An 18967-nucleotide genomic window follows, 5' to 3' on the forward strand; every position below is an offset into this window, starting at 1 on the left:
GTGGAAGCGAGAATAGGGTTTAGAGGGTTTGGGCAGTGCCCGAGTGAGCACAGTGCAGGGACGAGACACAGGAGTTGGCGAAGAGAGTGACGTTTGACGACCTCCGCCATCGTTGGCTGACGTTGTGGTCGGCGGTTACCGTGCGGTGAGTGAGGTAGAAAGGTGAGAGTGAGGTCCAGACTCCTTTTGGGGCTGAACGTGAGGTCCAAACTCCTTTTGGGGCAGTGTCCGACTTCTACTTGTGCTGAGGTGCTGAGTCTTAAGTTAGCAAGGGTTTAAAGTAGGTTTTTAGTAGATTGGGTCTTGAATATACATGAGGATGTCAGTATATTTATAGTAGAATAGATAACCACCTTTTAGTGTAGTTCCACCTTTGATGGTTGATACAGTTCCCTTTTTCTAGGAGAGTTGTTGAACCGAACTCTATGTGGTCGGATAGGTGTAGATGATGCCAGCTCTCTTGGGTGGACTTTTATTTATTTTGGGTCTGGCTATATTTTTGCACTAGGGTATGAACAGTGCCTTTGCTTGAGTCTAAGCTTGACGAGATCAGCCTCAAGCATTTGTAGATCGTGTTGCTAAGTCGGGTATTGGACATGTTTTTGTGAAAATTTTGAAACGTAACGTCTTTTCATAGTCTTTGTACGTTACTTCTGTGGTTACCTTGGTAACCGTGTGTGTCATAAATGAGGAGATATGAAATTACTCCTTTGCCCCTAGCATCTTATAAATACCAAAAATCCTTTCGCTTTTTTCTTTTTTGCTTCTTTTTCTGAGTTGCTTCATCTTCATTTTCTCTCAAAAAGTTCTTCGTAATCCCTCTTCTTCTTTCAAGATTTGTTTTTCTTGAATTCCTTTTTGGGTGTTTTTGTTCGTTTATTGGAGGTTTTGGATCGTACGTGTCTTGCTGTTGTTGTGCATCCTTTCCGCTTCGCATTCCTTCGAGGTTAGTTCCTTTAATCTTTTGAACTTCTCTCTGCGTTCTGGGTGTTGTGCTATTTGATATATCCATATTTTACAATTATTTTTTTAGCTTAAAAAGAGTAGATTTTATCAACTACCTTGCATTTATTCCTTGAAATTGCATGTTTTTGTGAATATTTCTTTAATTGTGCTTAATTGTGAAAACATGTTTGTTATGCTTAAATTTGCCAAATTTAATTCACTTTTCTCCCATTTGATGCCTTGAGGTGTTTACCCCACGTATCAAAATCTCGGCTGAAGCCATTATTCAATTAATATTATTAGCCATTTGAAGTCTCATTGTTAAATGCAGGCATGGTTCTTAGTGATCAAAGAATGACTAGAAGCCGGTCGTCCGAATTGAGGAGGAGGTATACTGAAATGCAAAATGCACAGGCAGCACAAGGTAATCTATGTGCATGGTGCCTCAACATGGTGATGGTATTGACACTATGAAACAAGAAGCAGCAAATTTAAATGGTATTGATTATCGAGTATGAGCTTCCAAACCAGCAGCGATCATTCATGACTCCATCCAACTCATCTTCATCTACCTTCAAGACACTTCAATTTGGTGATGCGGATAAAGTTTTATCTTCTGTAAGCATACTAAAAGACACACTGCAACGCAAGAGAGCTGAGAAGGAAGCCACAGATAAAAGCCTAAATGGAATCTTTTGTCCTCAAGAACCTGTTTTCCACAGAAAATTGGAGTCATCAGAAGCCAGTGAATGTTCAAACTATGTCCAATGGCCAAGTTGATCACGGAGTCCTGCAAATGCTCGAAGGATCGATAAACTTTGTTATGGATAGCTTTGCTAATCAGACAAACCAAATGTATATAGGGACAGCTTCATGAGAACCTTCTCAAAGTGAATCCTCTGCTGCTGCACCTGTTGTCTCCTTTGGTTTAGATGCTTGTGAAGGTCCCAGCAATTAAAATCAAACTCTCGGTGAAAGCTCATGGAAACAAGTGGGAGCGAGTAAAAGTTCAGAGAATTCTCAAAATAAAGTCAAAGGTATAAGTTTTAACAATGATTATCCTAAATAATTTTTCATTTGACTTCCTTCATCATGTTCATTTTGTTTGATATCAAAAATAAACTAAATCAGAACTCAGAATAGAATATTTCTTGATTATTTGGTTTTCAATCAGTATAAAATATTTTTTATATTATTTAGTTTTTTTTTTTAAACAAATTTCCATCTTTTTCCCCATTAAACTACAATTGTGTTTTTGTGGACGTGCAGGTTTCAGAGAGCAGATAATGGATAATCTCAAAGATGACCGTAAGGTATAGCCTACTCTCATATTATAACTTACTTCGATAGAATTATGGTTTCAACAAGAGTTACTATTTATATCATATTTTTCCTTTAAATCTTGTTAAATTGTGCAGAGGAGAAGTCTAGACAGATATGGATCTGTATCGTCAGCAGTCTCAGGTAGCCATTTATTTTTGGATTACCATGTTAATGACTACTTTTTTAGATTCTACTTTCTACAATATCATATGCATTTAGATAATTGTAAATCCATGGATCTTAATATAACAAAATATACTAGTTAGATGCTCGAGGTACTGTTAACGAATAAAGGTAGAGCATATTAAATATTGGAATTAAGATTTACCATGTGAAATTCTAACTTATGCTAAGACAGAGATTTTATGTCCAAATCACAAATCACAATTGCTTAATCATTTTGACATGATTATCTGGATCACATGATGGGAACTATAGGGAAAATGATGAAAAAATTATTTGAGTTGAAATTATGGCTTTTTGTTTGACTCTCTCTTATCTCTCAAACTAAATGGTTGTGCAGAGGAAAAAGTAGACACCACAAAAATGCGCAGGGTGGAACGTTCCTTTGTAGATCAATCCTTAGAAACACATATAATGGAGTTTCGTCCTATTTCGTATTGTATTCGATACCTGTTTCATTTGTAAAGCCATGTTCTTGGGATGCAGAATGGCTGAGGCAAAGGAAAGAAAGTTAACACCATCAGTTCCCTCGGACATGCAAGCTGTCTTGAAGCGGTGCGAGACCCTTGAAAAGGAAGTCTGTCCTTCATGAATAGGTAATCAAAGAAAAACAAAGTTTAGCACCTACTAAGATAGTAAGATGAAACATACATTATAGAATCACTTGAATTTTCATTCTTTATTTTCCTACTAACTGTTAAACTTAGTAAACGAATTGTATATACATGAATTGATATATTGATCATACGCTGCGAATTTTCAGGAAGGATTCTGAACAGACAAAACAGATAGAAGACCTTCAGAAGCAGAACAAGAGTTGGCAGATGAAAAAGAGCGCCTCCTAGAAGAGATTGAAAGAATGTTATCAGAGAATGGAAAAATCTAATGCTTTTGTATCTCACCATAGTTAAGTTATGGGAGTTTAGGCCAACACCTGATAAATAGTGAATCTCTGAAATCAATTTGCGAAATATTCCGTAAATCTCATATTAATTTTGTAACTTGTAAAATCTAACTGTTATTTGAGATTTGAGAAGTGCAGATTAGGATATCATATTGCTAATGAATTTGGTGAACTAGAACATGGATCTAATGCACTTATAAAGCTTAGCATGATTTAGGATTGTAAGAAATGTGCAAATAGTAGGCTATATAACAAGTGTTTGGCCTTGTATTCCATCTAGCATTGATTTTTGCTTCTTGAGTATTCTTTGCTTGAATCAACTTTAGACTAAAAAAAAACACACGAATTCTTAATTGAATTGTGTTATGTTGTATATATAAAATATTAAATATTTCATCAACTAACACCAAGCATAATTAAGAAAAACAAGGGAAATTGATCCTCACAATTTAATTTTCACTTGAAAATGTTAAATATGATATTTAATTACACAATCACCAAACATGTGATAGAGACTCTTATGAGAAATCACACTTAATTTTGTCGCATAAATTAAATTGAAAAGATTCATTTCTTAAAATATGGTAGCTCCATTCAGTTTTCATACAAAAATGATTCCTAACAACTTTTATCAATTCAAGTCATAAACTTGAGTGAACAAGAGTGTAATCCAATTCAACCACGAACTTAGATTTGTTATTTCCGATTACTATGGCGGAACAAGACCTTTCATTCAAATCAAACTATTACATCTTTAATTTTCACTCATACTATGCATAACTATATGAAGCAGCCCGTTACTTTTCATGGGACAAGAATGTCACCTTCTACAATTATAATGTTACAATTAAAGGGCATCGCACTTGTCAAAATTAAGTGCTATGATCTATCTCCACCAAGAAAAAAAAAAAAAAAAAGCTATGATCTATGGATGCTGAAAATATCCATTCGACCAAGCCTCTTCCCATATTCAACAGCTAACCAAGCTACAAAGGATAAGTATGCCAAAAGAAAACACGTACAATATCCATGATGTAAAACACCGATATGTTTTAGATAGTAGTAGTTGTAGGAACCTAAAAAAGGTTATAGAGATCAAAGAAGTTGAGAACCCAGCCATGAGACCGGCTATGGTTTCCCATTTCCAATACTTGTTCCTTATCCTACCGGAAAACCACGAGCGCACCATCTCTGTGGCCCTGATAGAAGATTCATGCATAACACAAATGACAACATCATAAAAATATATTTATAAATTATAGTTTTCAAAAGTACAGGTGTATACGGCTTGCTAACTCAACCATATGGTGATGCAAAAATATCTCTATGAACAGTAACTTTATCTTCAGAATTATAGACTTTACCATGAGAACTGATTTTATATGTCAAAAATTCCTATCTAAGGCAATGCCACACCTATTTATGTGATCATAAAACCTTTTGGCACAAAAATGACAACTATAATGTTACACACTCTCTACAAACACATTTTAATTATGTCTAACAATTTAGATCATAGCAAATAAGCAATAAAATATTTGGTTTGGCATAGAAATAATGTAAAGTACTCACATATTAGAATATAGTTTAATCTTCTCAAGAGCAGACTGCCCATCTGCCTGGCAACTGAAAAGGTTATCTTGATCAAAACGCACTTTAGATACACCAGATGTGTACCAACAATCATAAGTTTCGTTGACCTAAGAGGAGGAAGAGAAAATATAAATGATATTGTAATACTATAGAGCTAACCTAAATCGTGATAATTGTTAACTATTATTATTTATGACACTTCTAAGAAACGTTCACATAATCAAAGATGTTATCGAAGACCACAGGTTGGGATTCCAACCTTAAATTTGTATTGTGCCAACCATGCAGCACCAAAATTAGGCCTGCAATAAAGAGGAAGGGCCTCATTTGGAGCCTCGGCAAATGCAACTTGTATCTGACCTGAAAAGTTATCTTTATACTCCACCTGAAACAGTGTTAAGGAAAATTATTTAAAACCGCCCCCAAAACAATTATCACTTGCTCTTTAATAATCACAATCATCAAACGATAAACCATGGATAAGCTATATGTGCTGCACGTTCACTCGAGCACGTGCACACACGATATAAATATTACTGATTTATTACATCTCAAAAAACAATCATTTGTCACTGAGACAAATATAAATAACCACCAAATGGACGATTGGCAGTAATTCATAATAACCTGGAATACTGAAGCCCAATAGTGATCAAATCTACAGCGATATTTGCTCCTTTCAAAATGATGAAATACATCTTTTGCTTTATAATTTAACAATCCAAGTTCGCATATCTTGGATGACCTAAGATCAACACTTGTAATAAAAAATGGTAACAGCAGACACAATGTGATGAGAACTAAAATATGCCATAAAAATGACATTTCTTCACAAGGCTTCAAACAAAATCACTATTATGAATCAAAATAATACCAGAACTGAAAAAACATAAACCAAAGCAATGATTAGCACAAAAAAAAATATCTATAAGGTGCAACACTAGTTTAAAGCATTTAATTCACTTCCTTTGCAACCAAATTATTATATACTGAAAGAGACAACATACATGAGCACATTTTTCCATGAAGACCACATAAATGATGATATTGTCTACCGTCTACCTAAACTGATAAGGACTATTACGCCCTGATATGCAGACCTCAAAAGTTAGAACGTCAACAGACTCAACATTTCCATGACCCAACACCAACAATAACAAATGCCTTAGTTCTTGCCTTTGCCACTAAGTAACCCAATTGTGATCAAAATGTCTACAATCCAAAACTAGCATTTCCCACAACGAATTCAGACTTTCACTTTCTTATAAAGATAAATAAATAACTAAATGAACAAGTAGAGCAGCTAAGTGAATTCAATATTTTGTTAAATTAAGCATTCACTAAACTCCCTTTTACTTGAACAACTCCCACCTTTCAATACCTTAACCACACTACTTACTGAGCTAAATTCTACAATCCCAAAAAAAACAAGGGAAAAATTTTTTGTTGTTGTTCTAGTTTGAGCAAATGAACATAAGTTTCGGAAGTGATTGAATATAAAAGAAGCAAACCTTTGGAGACAATTTTGCACTGTGATGGGAGAGAAATGGGCCTAGAGATTGAAAAATCGTCGAAAACCACCAACAACAACCCTACCAGAAACAGAATCGAGAAGAGCGCCATCAAGGGGAGTGCAATTGCCAGAGCCAATCGCAGCACGGAAAGCCAAATGGGGATTTTATTGGGAATACGCAGAACGCACCTTATTCCAAATGGGTTTGCTATTATTATCATTTAAAACAATAAAAAACAAGTGGACTCTGTTCAGACCCCTAACATGTCTGTTGCATAATGGATTGCAGTGTGAGAATAGATCTATAATTTCTATTAAAGCAACACTCTGTTCGTGCAGATAATAAAGCATATAAAACATCTCTTGAGGACATGAATAACTTTCTCTAACCTTTAACTATGGATACCATCCATAATAATGACTAGGGAAAAAAAATATTGATTACACAGTCACAGTTTACAAACGCCACAAAATCTAATATAATGTTGGAAAATTGGATACTTACATGAAATAATGGATCGTCATCACAGCAAAACCACCAATAAAATGGGTTCAACATGATGAACATCAGGAATCCAAATGCCAATTTGAATTTATTGTGTCAATCTGATAAGGAGGCCTTCGATATGCTTTTTCGCCTCTTCAATAGCCCATCCATTAACTTGAAATACGCAGATTTATTCAAACTAACTCCTTTCTGCTCTGATTCTTGAAATAGTTTCATTGCCTCTTTGTACTTCCCTTGAGTACAAAAATTACTTATCTGTTCTGAGTAATCCATGTCACCTGAACCAAGCATTTGTGAAGTGTCTTCACTTATCATATTTGGACTTGTCTCTAGGAGTTTTGACATGAATTTCTTTGCTTCCTCAGTTCTCCCAGCATGAGTAAGTGCACCAATGATGGCAGTATAAGTATATCGGTCCGGCCCCAATTTTTTCTTCTCCATCTCAGTCATGAGGTCAAATGCTTCATCAAGTTTCCCTTCTTTGCAAAGGACGGAAATCAACGTGTTGTACGTAACTGCATCAACGGGCTTACCTTTAATAATCCATGTGTTAAATAAATTAAAGGCCTTCTCGAACATACCATGTTTGCAAAGCCCTCGAAGAAGAATGTTACATGTAATAACATCCAGCTTGAATGAGTTCTCAACCATTCTGTTATAGAACAAGAATGCTTTCTCCACTGCTCCCTCCCAGCAGTAACCATGAATAATTATGTTACACGTAGCTTCATTGGGGGCCAAACCTTTATCTAAAAGCTCATTCAATTTATCTACAGCCTGATCAGTTTTTAAAGAATGGCACAACCCCCTAATTATAGTGTTATAAGTGACAACACTAGGAATGATCCCCTTCTCCTTCATCTCATCCCAAAGCTTCAGAGCTTTGTTTGTTTGTTCATTTTTAAAGTATCCCATGATTAGAGTTCCATAGGTTACCTCATCGAGAATATAACCTCGCTTTGCGGCCTTCACAGTCAACTCGTATGCCTCTTTGAGCAGCTTCTCCGTGCACAATTTGTGCACTATAGTGTTCAGAGTAAAAGTATCCATCTTTAAACCTTTCCTCCCCATTTCATCCATCATCTTAAAAGCTTCTCCCAGATTTCCTGCTTTACAATAACCATTGATCATAGTATTATAAGTAAAACAGTCCGGTGAAAACCCACTCTCCACCATCTTTGCCACGACACAGCCGGCTTCATCCATCTTACCTTCCTTACAATACCACTTCACCATTATATTGTGAGTCACCGCGTTCGGCTTGACTCCCTTTCCCTTCATTTCCTCAACCAACTTGAATGCCTCCACACTCCCCCGCCATTGAAAACACCCGTCAACCAAAGTATTGTAGGTAACCTCATCCGGCATCACCCTCAGGCTCTCCATCTCATCCCTTAGGCTAATCGCCTCCTTGACCTTCCCCTCGTCGCACAAACCCCTCATGATTGTATTATAAGTCCAAATATCCGGTACCATGTCGTTCGCTCTCATCAACTCGACAACCTCAGCAGCCTCCTTCAACCACCTCAACTTACAATAGCCATGAACCAAGATATTATAGGTGTTCCTATTTGGGGAAACCCCGCTACCTTTCATCTCTAGCAAAACCTCCCTAACCTTACTCAATTGGCCCTTCCTACACAATGCATCAAGAATAGTATTGTAAGTGATATTATCAGGAGAACAAGCAAAATCAGTCATTTGGTTCATGAAGCTAAGAGCATCATTAAAATTATTATCAAGACAAGAACCATGGATCAAGATGTTGAAGGTGATTGTATTTGGGGTTATACCGAGCTTAAGGGAATCGTTGAAGACTTGTTTGGAGAGGTGAATGGAGTGGGAGGAATGAGGGTGGCGGCGGACGAGGGAGGAGAGGAGGGAGTGGCAGGTGAGGAGGTTGGGTTTAATGCGGAGGCGCTTCATCTTGTTGAAGAGCTGGAAGGCGAGGTCGGGGTGGTCGGAGAGGGCGTAGGCGGAGAGGGAGGTGTCGAGGAGTGGCTGCGGGAGGCGGGGGCGGCGGAGGAGGAGCTGGTGGAGGGAGTGGCAGGGGTGGTCGGAGGAGATGAAGTTGAGGAGGAGGGAGCGGGCGGAGGAGTAGCGGCGGTGGACGAGGAGGCCGGGTAGGAGGGCGAGGAGGGGCTCAGGGGAGGAGGAGAGAGAAGGGTGGGGAGAGTGGCGGAGGATGTGGAAGAAGGAGAGGAGGGTGGCGGAGTGGGTGCGGTGGAGTTGGGCGGAGGAGAGGACGGAAAGCACCGTGGGGAGGGTGAGATTTTGGATTAAGGGTTTGAGCGCGGTGTGGGGGTCACGGTGGCTGGTGAGGATGGTGGTCATCGTTTTCAGCAGCTGAGCTTCCGATGAGGCTGCGGCGGCTGCGTCGGTGGTGGTGGTCATTTTTATCGCATTAGGATTCAGGGTGGTAATCAGCTAAACGGTGAAGGAGCTGCTTCCCTTATTTTATTTATTCAATTTAATTATTTTTTATTTTATTACTTTATATCTTAAATAAATACAGTGTAATTTAACCATCTACATTTTATCAAGTTTTAATTATTAAATCAATTGTTCACCCAAAAAAGTTATTAAATCAATTTATAATTTCTATTTAATTAGGCATTAATTTTTTAGCTTTATTTTGATATAAAATTGTCTCGTAATGTTTGCTGTTATTTCTTGAATAATCATGCCAACAATGTAATATAAACTATGATTATTTTTGCTAACATTATATTATGTAATTAGATATATATATAAAATTATTTTATATTAACAATACATTAAAATTATTTTATTTTTATATTAAATTTTAATAAAAGATTAGCAATAATATTCCACCTCCAATTTCAAATATTTTTAGTTAGAAAACTTAATATTTAACCAATTTTAATTGTCAAATTAGTTTTTAATATTTTATTTTGTTATATATATTAATTTTAGATTAGATTTTGATAAAATGATAAATAAATTAATCTTTATTATTATTGTTATTTAATAAACACATAAAAATTTTAAAATTTTAAAAATTTATTTTTAGAGTAAAATTTTATAACGATTTTTGAGATTCAAACCATTGTCCAGTGTAGTCTTTGAAATCTCAACTTTATCATTATAGTCTTCAAAAATATTAATTTTATCTTCTTCTCCTAATTTTTATGATTAGTTTAGCCGAGACATAGGATAATTTTAGTGAAAGTTTAAACGAAAATATAGATAATGGGGCACCATACATTTGTTTAAAAATATTAGTTTCAGCTGAAATATTACCATTATAATTTTTAAAAATGAACACTTTATAAAATATTAAGTACATATAGAACTCTAATTTAAATTCCAAAAAAGTATAACAACGTGCAATAGAAAAAGAATATACTTTTTGTATAAAAAATAAAGTTTGCTGTGTATATTAGCATTTGTAATTGAAAATTGATCTAATGAGGTTTTTTTCTTTAGCATTAGGGCAAGTTTCTTTGTAAAATGGAGTAGCGGCATCGTATTTTTTGTATCTGCTTCTAAAAGTAGAGAATCTATGACAAGGGTTGTTACTACGAATCAAGTGTAGCCTTCGAAAGAAGCCCGCTATAGTAAGTAGGGGAGGCATTTGCCTCTCTCTTGAAAATCCTCAACCATGGCTGCTAGTGCTAGTCGACTCTGGCTGCCGGTACTACCCGACTCTGGCTCCTCTTCCTTGAGATTAACTAATCAAGTTTTTAGTCCCTGCAATTTACATCGAGAATCCAGAGTTTAGAAACTCTCTTCTCTTATTCTTGATTGTTCAGTATTCATCCCTTGTTGCGCATAGTTTTAGATGACTAAGAATGGCCTGGTAGTCGCGCATGCGTCCTGCAATGTCAACAGTGTAGTCGAACGAAGAAGGGGAGTGGACGTAGGTCGGGTGGCAGGGTGTTGAGAAATTTGAGGGCTTTAGGCCCGTGGTTCCACAAAAGATAAGGTGTAGAGATTATTGAAAGGTGAACTTTGCTAGGGCTTCAAAAAGAGTTTTGGGGTCTGATTGGAGGACAAGTTTGGCTATGGCATTTTGGGGTGGCAATAGACAGTGGGTGCAGGCTGAAAATGTTCAAAATGGAAGCGAGAATGAAATTTTTGGTTCAGGGAGTTTGGACAGTGCTCGAGTGAGCATTTTTTTTACTCTTTTGGTCTGAACCGAGTGAGTAGACATTGTCAGCGCGTGGATGAGGCACAGGAGCCGGTGAAGAGAGTGATATTTGATGACATCCGTCGTCGTTGGCTGACGTTGTGGTTGGTGGTTACTATAAGGTGAGTGAAGTAGAGAGGTGAGAGTGAGTGTCTGGGTGAAGCTCTGTGAAAGTATGAAGGTTGAATATGAGTGTGGGTTAGTGTTAGTGTCATTAAGTTTAGAAAATTGGTTTTTTGTGTATAATATTTTTGACTTATTTTTTGTGATGGTTGTTTTTTTGTAGCATCTGTTTGGTCCAGATATTCCAAAAAGAAAAATAGAGGACTTTATGCCAATCAAAGCTCCAATTTTATGTGAGAGACCAAATCAACTATCTCATCTTTCAACAATTTTTTATCCTATTCTATCCGCACCCCATATATAACACACATATTTTATAAAAATTATGCATATAATGAAGAAGGCGGGAGTTAAACCTACAATCTCTCTCATATAATAACTTAGAATAAGTGAGTAACCATTAAACTAGTTAGTTAATTTAGTAATTTAGGGCATTTATTTATTTATAAAGTTAATATAAAATGAAAATAAATAGGGTGTGGGTAGGGTTAGGGTTGAGAGATTCTCAACCCGCAAGTATGATAGCGTAGAATTTTAAAGAAATTTTCAATTCGTGAGTAAGATTACCTACTCTACCCATTACCAACCCTACACCTGCCATAAAAGTGACAAGTGGAGGAGAATAAACGTATTGCTGGCACTTACATCTTCACCAACACCTACATTTATATGAAACTCATTAACTGTTTTTAGTGGATTCCCATAAAATTCAGTTAATTTTTAGGTGACAAAAAAATATTGTTACTCTTTGACCCTCGGTAAATTTGGCTAATTTTTTTTAAATAAAAAATTGTGTATTTTAGTATCATGGTTAATTGATATGTTTTTTTTATATAAATTTAATTTTTTTTATTTTAAATAATAAATTGGACACTCATATTTGAGAAATATAGGTTAGATTTTCATAGTGTATAAAATAGAAGATCTGATTTATGATGAGATAATTTTTTTTTCGCTCTCAAATAAATTAGAGGGTCTGATTAGTATATTTAAAAACATTTTAACATTAAAATACAAATCTAACCATCAAATTTATATTTTAAAAAAATTAAAGAGTCAGATTTGTAGTATCCACAAAAAAATCACAAATCTAAACCTTCGATCTATAATATTCATAAAAAACACACTAAGTTTTCATATATTGTTAAAAAGTAGTACCAAATTCCAACCCTAAAAATAAAAAACGGGTAAATTCAACTATAACGTAAAATAATAACATTTATAATTTAGCTAAGCCGTGGATTAAAAGAATATCTTAAAAATATAAAATTTGTTAAAAACTTTTAATATATTTAATATATTAAAAATGTTTCAAAAAATTATCTTCTTAATAATTTTTAAGAAACTACTTTCTTTTATAAAATTCTTAAAACTAGAATAAAAGAATATTTTAAAATTTAATATTTAAAATAAATTTTATTTTTATTTTTAATATTTAAAATATTTTATTTTATCCCAAATACCTTATTTCATCTTATTTTTATCTTTAAATTAAAACCAAAACTTTTTCTTCAATAACATCTTCTTTTTTCTCAATTGTTGTTTCTATTTTTCTATCAATTTCACTAACAAATCATTACAATTCTAAAAAAAATTTAGAAATAGTTTTAACTCGAATTAAATTAAAAGAAATAAGACATTTGATAAAAAAACATTTCAGATATTAGTCACTGAACTAAAAGTTAACATAAATATTAGAAATTCAAACAATATTTTACCCCTTTAAAATATTCACAATTGGTTTGGTCCAATAATTCATTCTTAAATCTTTTTTATCAAATAAGGAGCGTTATACTAATTGTTAATTAAATAAATTTTAATTTTTTATTTAGTATATTTTATATCAATACCTCAAATTTAAAATTTATAATTTAATATTTAAGAATCAAGCTCTAGAATTTAAAAAATATTGTACTCCTTACTTTCTTCGAAATGAATTAGCATTCATGCAGATGCAATGAACATGTCCAGTCGTAAATAATATCATTTGTAGACACGAGTATTTAAAAACTGTTTCTTAAAAATAAATATAGACAATAAAATAAACAATCCCATTAGGTAATGAATAAAAATTTAACTAACAATAAACCAACAAGTATTTTTGAACTTAATAATGCTACAAATCCAAGTTTTTTATAAACCAAGTTAAACAATAAGACTTGGAATAATGCTAATCATAACTTATTTTTGTTATGTTAGACTAACTTAGTTAGACTTGATTAACAAAATAACTTAAATGTGTACATTATTCTTTTGAACTGCACTCCATACTAATTAATTATCATTAATTAGTGATTATTTAAATTTTATTTATTAAAAAATACAAAATTAATGATTATTAATTGCAGTTATTTAAAGTTGGCACGTTAGGAGTTGTTTACCTATACGTTTCCTTCGCAATTTGTTTCTATTTTTATCCTAACATTTGTGAACATCTCCGTCTGATTTACCATAAAGATTTATAGAGAGAACCAAAAGGGCCAATGGAACATTCCTTTCCTTATGGCACTGCAATGAACTCTTACAATTGAGAAACATGCTCCAAATGTTGAATGAACAAGGACTACTAATACAAACTCTGATATAATGTACATTTTAGGGGGAATACAATGAACTATGAACTACTTGTAGGAGTCCTTTCATAACTCACAATTGTGCCACTACCAACATTCACCATAATTCTTCATATTTTTCCCTGCAATGCACGAAGCTGGAATGAGAAACCACAGAACATAAGGGGAGATAGGGAGGCTTAAATTTGTTGTACTAAGATGGAGGCAGTTGACATATGACCATGGAATCTTTTTTTTTATTTTTGTTTTGTTGAATCCTTAGGATGTGTTTGATTTGCATGTTCAGTGTTTTCTATTTTCAGGATTTTGTAAAAAAAAAAAAAAACGAAAGAAAAAATGGTAAATGTTCTTTATTTTCACCTCCTGTCTCTTTTCTTTACAAAATTCTGAAAACAGAAAATACTAAAAATGAAACGGAAAATGAAAACGTAAACCAAACACACCTTTAGCTATCAAAGGCAATCCTATTCAAGTACAGCATTCCGCACACACCCACATGCCCATATCATTCATTATGCTGAATCTAGCTTGTTTTGATTAAGAATGAAAACAAGGAAAGGAAATGGAATATTAAAGAATTAAATATTAAACATTATACTTACATTAAATATGCAGATTTTCTGCTTGATTGCTTCTTTATCAAGAATATCACACAAGTGGAAGAATGACATCTAGGTAGTTCTTGATCATCCATTTCTGTGGATAGAAAGAATGAGATGGTTCAAGATCAATATGCCAGACCATAACACTAGAGCAATTGTTCATTAAGCCTTCCATTTGGCTTTCGTCTTCGACCACTTGCTCAATCAATGTGCTAACCTGCATAATGAAAGAGAGGGTGAGCTACAATAAAGGGTACATGAACCTACCATACAAACCTTTATCCATTATTGTCGTTTTTTGGTACATCTTTGAATCAATGTATCTTGACACAATACAATGATCAAATGATGTACCAGAAAGTGACAATGACAAACAAAAGAGAATGGAGGGGAGTTTCAAATAGACCATACACTACATAATAAGGCAGCCAAAGAACAAAAGACACTGACCCGAAAACTTTCCTTAACTGAGTCTAGCTGCCTGATAGGTTCAAGTGTAGGTCTGTGCCACCTCTTTGGATCCCAGAGTATCGTACTATTGAAGGCAAAACCTGGCATCTCAATGTGAAATCTTTTCGATCTCCTATTCGATTCATTGACATGCCATCCGATTACTCGAGCTCCATCACAAACAGGCCCTTGTAAGACAATGCTACCTTTATCCCCTGATAGTTTTGCTACAGTCCATGTTCCGAACCGCCTGCAAATCATTATATAAGGATATGTTCCCAACCAGTGAAAAGAAAAAGCATTGCCAAAATATAAGACATTATAGGAAGCCATAACATGCTACAACAGTCACCAGTGTAAAAGTTCAAGTTTAACACTTCAACAACACACCAAGAGCAAATTCCTTATATTCACATTCTGGCATAATTTTCATATTCATGACCATGTTCTAGAACCATGCCAATGGAGCTAATGTTAATGCGAATGCACTCATCTTAGGACTGCAGTCATACATACACCATAAGAGGATCTATAAGGGGCTTCATATCATTGTGGAACTTTAAGTCTCCTCTATCAAAATAAAGGTAATCTTCAGTATCATACACAAAGATGGGAAAGACACCCTTTCTGAACATGAGTTCATACACTAATCCAAAGACGAGTAGCTTTTTTTTAAGACTAGGATGCAATATATACTGGTACTTGTCTACTGGATAGGCAGAGTCTCCAACTGATTCACTCTCGTAATTGGAGTCTCGACACTCAACAGGAGGTACATTACATTTACATATCAGCAATATTTGACTAAAAGATGCATGATACTAGTTAAGGGAAAGGAAAGGAAAGGAAAAATGTTGAAGCAAACAATTTTAGTAACTGGGAAATGGAAGTACCTTATCTCTCTGATTTGCTGAAAGATCTCGACTGAATAGATGTTATCAACATCTGCAAAGTAAACAATTCCATCAAGCCGGTGAGTTTCAATGTGAGACAGCGCAACATTTCTTTGAAGAATGCCCTGAAGGCTCGTGTCTGTTACATTCGACTTGCAAACGAGATGCCTATACATAATCCCACTACTCCTCAAGATTTCAGCAGTTTCTTCAGATTGGGAAGTCATCTCAACAACAATCCACAACAATGGAGGCGAGACCAATTTCAAAGTCTGCGCCAACCGATGCAAATAATATGCTTGAAACGGATTGGTTACTGTTTGGGTCACAATTATGAGAAGCTTCTGAGACTCCAAATATGGCTCTTCATTGAGTAATTTGTCATTGGAAACATCATTTCTCACTTTATCTATCTGTTCCTGTTCTTTCACAGTTGAATTCAAAGTAGCATTAAATTCCGTGGTCTCATTAATTGATGAAGTCAAATCTATCTTGGTATTTTCAAAAGAGAATGCTTGGTGCTTTGGCATGAGACTAGTGGACAAGTTCCTTGATGCAAGAGGGATGAATCCAATGGAAACACCAATCATGAAGCAAATGAAAAAATGCAAAAGCACTTTCCTCCAGAGCTGGCCCTTTGGCTTTGACCTCTCAAGTGCCCTCAAAGATCTCGGCGAGAAAACGCCGAGCACGAACGCTGAGCTATGAGGACTCGACGAGGACTTAGACAAGGGAGATCCTACTGAACACACTTCTAGATTAGCCACGCCTCCGGCTCGAGGCACTGGAGACAAAGTTCTTCTAATAGATGCCATTAACAGAAACCCAAATCAATGTTTGTCCTTCCCATCCAAACTAGTAATTGTCAAGAACTGTGAGTATTGATCAACAGTTTTTGAGTGAACACGCTTTGGAGCAATATGTGAACAACAAAGCTGGCATAAACAATAGACATTACAAAATTATTAGGTTTAAATCATGTAAACACTCTAAGCAATATTCCAAATTTGAATTAAAAGTTAAAACCCTCATACACATTAGTTTACAACATTCTACAAAAACCCATTCATAATGCAGCTTATTTGGCATACCCAATAACATGTCTCTCTAACCAAACCACTCTTACTAACCAGTAACAGCTCCAAAACTATGAAAATGGCATAAGAACATAGCAAATATCACAAGAACCAGCATTAATGGAAAAAATTGAAGTACCCAGATGATAGAAAAGCTGAGTGGAGCATCATGGTTGTTCCAACTTCGCAAGCAAGTGGCAGTAGAAGAGTGGAGCTATGGTGGTTTTAGATTCCGAGTGTGTCATGTCATGTGAAGCCAAGTGTTGAAGTTTCTGCCGAAACAAGATAAAGTCAATGGTTGGAGGATGAATCCAAAGTAACTTATTAGATTCGGGATTCGTTGCTTTTTGAGATCTAAACTTCAAACAGAAAGTAAAGAAAACGAAGCCTCACAAAGAACAAGATATAAAATAAAGAAAAAAAAAATGGAAAGAGAAAGGAAAAATAATAGAGACAGTGACAGGATCGGGAACAGACATTGATATGTTTCGCTGTTACAAATAACAAACTAAACTAGATGACATAATTAAATAAGAACCTTAAATAAACTCAAACTGATATGATAATAATGATATCATATAGTATAGTATAGTATATTTTTAGGGTGTTTTTCCCAAAAAAAAAAATAGCAAGTTACTCAAATAAATCGATTGGAAACTAAATTTGTTATATTATAATATTTTAATATAGTAGATAAAATTACAATTTTGTTTATATCTATAGAAACCCAGAAATATAGCAGTTTACAATATGTACATAATTCGCTCTGTAGCGAATTATATTAAAATATGTACAAAGTAAAAATTACTACAAAATGTTCGTGGTTTCTAAAAAATTAGGGTATGCATAAATCACCATAAGGTATAGCAGTTTATGTAAAAACTGAATAGAAATGTAAGGATTATGTGTACGTGAAATTATGTTATATATAAATATAAGAATACGATAATAATAAATTGACCATAATAATATTATTATTGTGAATAAATTTATAAATAATTTAAATACAATAATATTAAATAAAAAATAAAAAATTATGATATTATAAAAATTTGTTACATATATTATATAAAAAAATTCAAAACAATCTATCATTTAGATTATTTTATTTAAGCTAATAGTCAATTTTATATTTTAGTTTTGAAATTGAAATTTTTTGTGTAAATTATATATAAGCCTAAATTATGTATAAATGTCAAATATAAGATACAATATACAACAACATACATAAATTTTTACAGTAATTATCTCTACTCTTCGTATATTCTCTCTTTCTCTAAAAAAAATATTATATAAAAATAAATAAATAAATTTTCATCAAAATTTTAAAATTAAAACATACTCTCAATAAAAATAAAAAATATACATATATGTATATGTATGTAAAATATATTATTAGCTGAAAAATTTTGATCCAATATTTCAAAAAAAAAAATTGTTATAAGCAAGGATTTTTTCAATTAAATATAACTTTTTTATAAATAATCACATAAAATAATATTTAAAAATAAATACAAACAAAACATAAGAATACACTTGTTATTCTTAATTAACAAAATCAAATGTTAAAATAAGAATAAATTTATACCTCTAGTAATTTGAAATATATATAACAAAATCATTCAGGAGAAAGAAATATATACACATACAATTAAAATGATAGGAGGACTCGACACTTAGTTGTTATGTTGTTTTTAAAATAGAAAAAAAAAATGATAATTTACATCAGAATATTTTCACCATATTTTATACTGTGGCATCATTAAATATATATGTATAGGTAGCTGAAATAATTGTATTTTTTATTATTATTTTTTTTTGTTAGTTGTATATTTTGATTTTATTTGTATAAATTTAGTATCATATTATTCTTGTTTTTTTTTTGCTTGGATATAGACTAAGATCCACAAGTGGATTCCATGTTATTCTTGTTTTCTATAGATGACCTACCTTCTATTTTTTTATAATTGTCTTTCACTGATACTTATAGAAAATTTACGTATAAAATATGATACTAATTAAATTTATACGTGAATTGTAAAGAAAATAAAGTGTCATTTATACAAAAGTAAAATATAAAATTAATTATTAGTTGAAATAAAATAGTCCAAATGATAGATTGTTTTGA

At 33.6% G+C, this 18967-nt stretch overlaps 3 protein-coding genes across 6 annotated transcripts; 1 reads left to right on the forward strand and 2 right to left on the reverse strand.

Moving 5' to 3' along the window:
- The first annotated feature begins 1278 nt into the window (after positions 1 to 1278).
- Positions 1279 to 3628, forward strand: LOC112716137 (protein CYCLOPS). The gene is given in 8 exon segments (XM_025767999.3): positions 1279 to 1369; positions 1372 to 1453; positions 1455 to 1664; positions 1666 to 1982; positions 2215 to 2258; positions 2364 to 2409; positions 2792 to 3047; positions 3215 to 3628. Coding segments are annotated over 7 exon segments (915 nt in total). The 3' UTR covers positions 2917 to 3047; positions 3215 to 3628.
- LOC112716139 (uncharacterized) lies at positions 2545 to 9426 on the reverse strand. 3 transcript variants are annotated; one of them, XM_072205225.1, is made up of 6 exons: positions 6967 to 9426; positions 6460 to 6540; positions 5208 to 5333; positions 4928 to 5055; positions 3200 to 3292; positions 2545 to 3030 (listed from the first exon to the last, which is right to left on the reverse strand). In XM_072205225.1, exon 1 carries the CDS (start codon positions 9361 to 9363, stop codon positions 7063 to 7065), a length of 2301 nt encoding a protein of 766 aa, XP_072061326.1. In that variant the 5' UTR covers positions 9364 to 9426; the 3' UTR covers positions 2545 to 3030; positions 3200 to 3292; positions 4928 to 5055; positions 5208 to 5333; positions 6460 to 6540; positions 6967 to 7062. The 3 variants fall into 3 exon arrangements, with proteins under 3 accessions (XP_072061326.1, XP_072061325.1, XP_072061327.1); XM_072205224.1 differs by lacking the exon at positions 6460 to 6540; XM_072205226.1 differs by lacking the exons at positions 2545 to 3030; positions 3200 to 3292; positions 4928 to 5055; positions 5208 to 5333 and having other exon boundaries at positions 6460 to 6669.
- Positions 9427 to 13687: 4261 nt separating this feature from the next.
- Positions 13688 to 17354, reverse strand: LOC112716140 (probable beta-1,4-xylosyltransferase IRX9H). 2 transcript variants are annotated; one of them, XR_003160185.3, is made up of 5 exons: positions 16979 to 17354; positions 15764 to 16698; positions 14871 to 15120; positions 14262 to 14637; positions 13688 to 13940 (listed from the first exon to the last, which is right to left on the reverse strand). XR_003160185.3 is itself a non-coding variant. In XM_025768001.3 (5 exons), exons 2-4 carry the CDS (start codon positions 16576 to 16578, stop codon positions 14467 to 14469), a joined length of 1236 nt encoding a protein of 411 aa, XP_025623786.1. In that variant the 5' UTR covers positions 16579 to 16698; positions 16979 to 17354; the 3' UTR covers positions 13688 to 13940; positions 14421 to 14466. The 2 variants fall into 2 exon arrangements, 1 of the variants encoding a protein (XP_025623786.1); XM_025768001.3 differs by having other exon boundaries at positions 14421 to 14637.
- Positions 17355 to 18967: the final 1613 nt, after the last annotated feature.

The sequence above is a fragment of the Arachis hypogaea genome, chromosome 10 (genome assembly GCF_003086295.3).
Source record: "Arachis hypogaea cultivar Tifrunner chromosome 10, arahy.Tifrunner.gnm2.J5K5, whole genome shotgun sequence".
Lineage (NCBI taxonomy): Eukaryota > Viridiplantae > Streptophyta > Magnoliopsida > Fabales > Fabaceae > Arachis > Arachis hypogaea.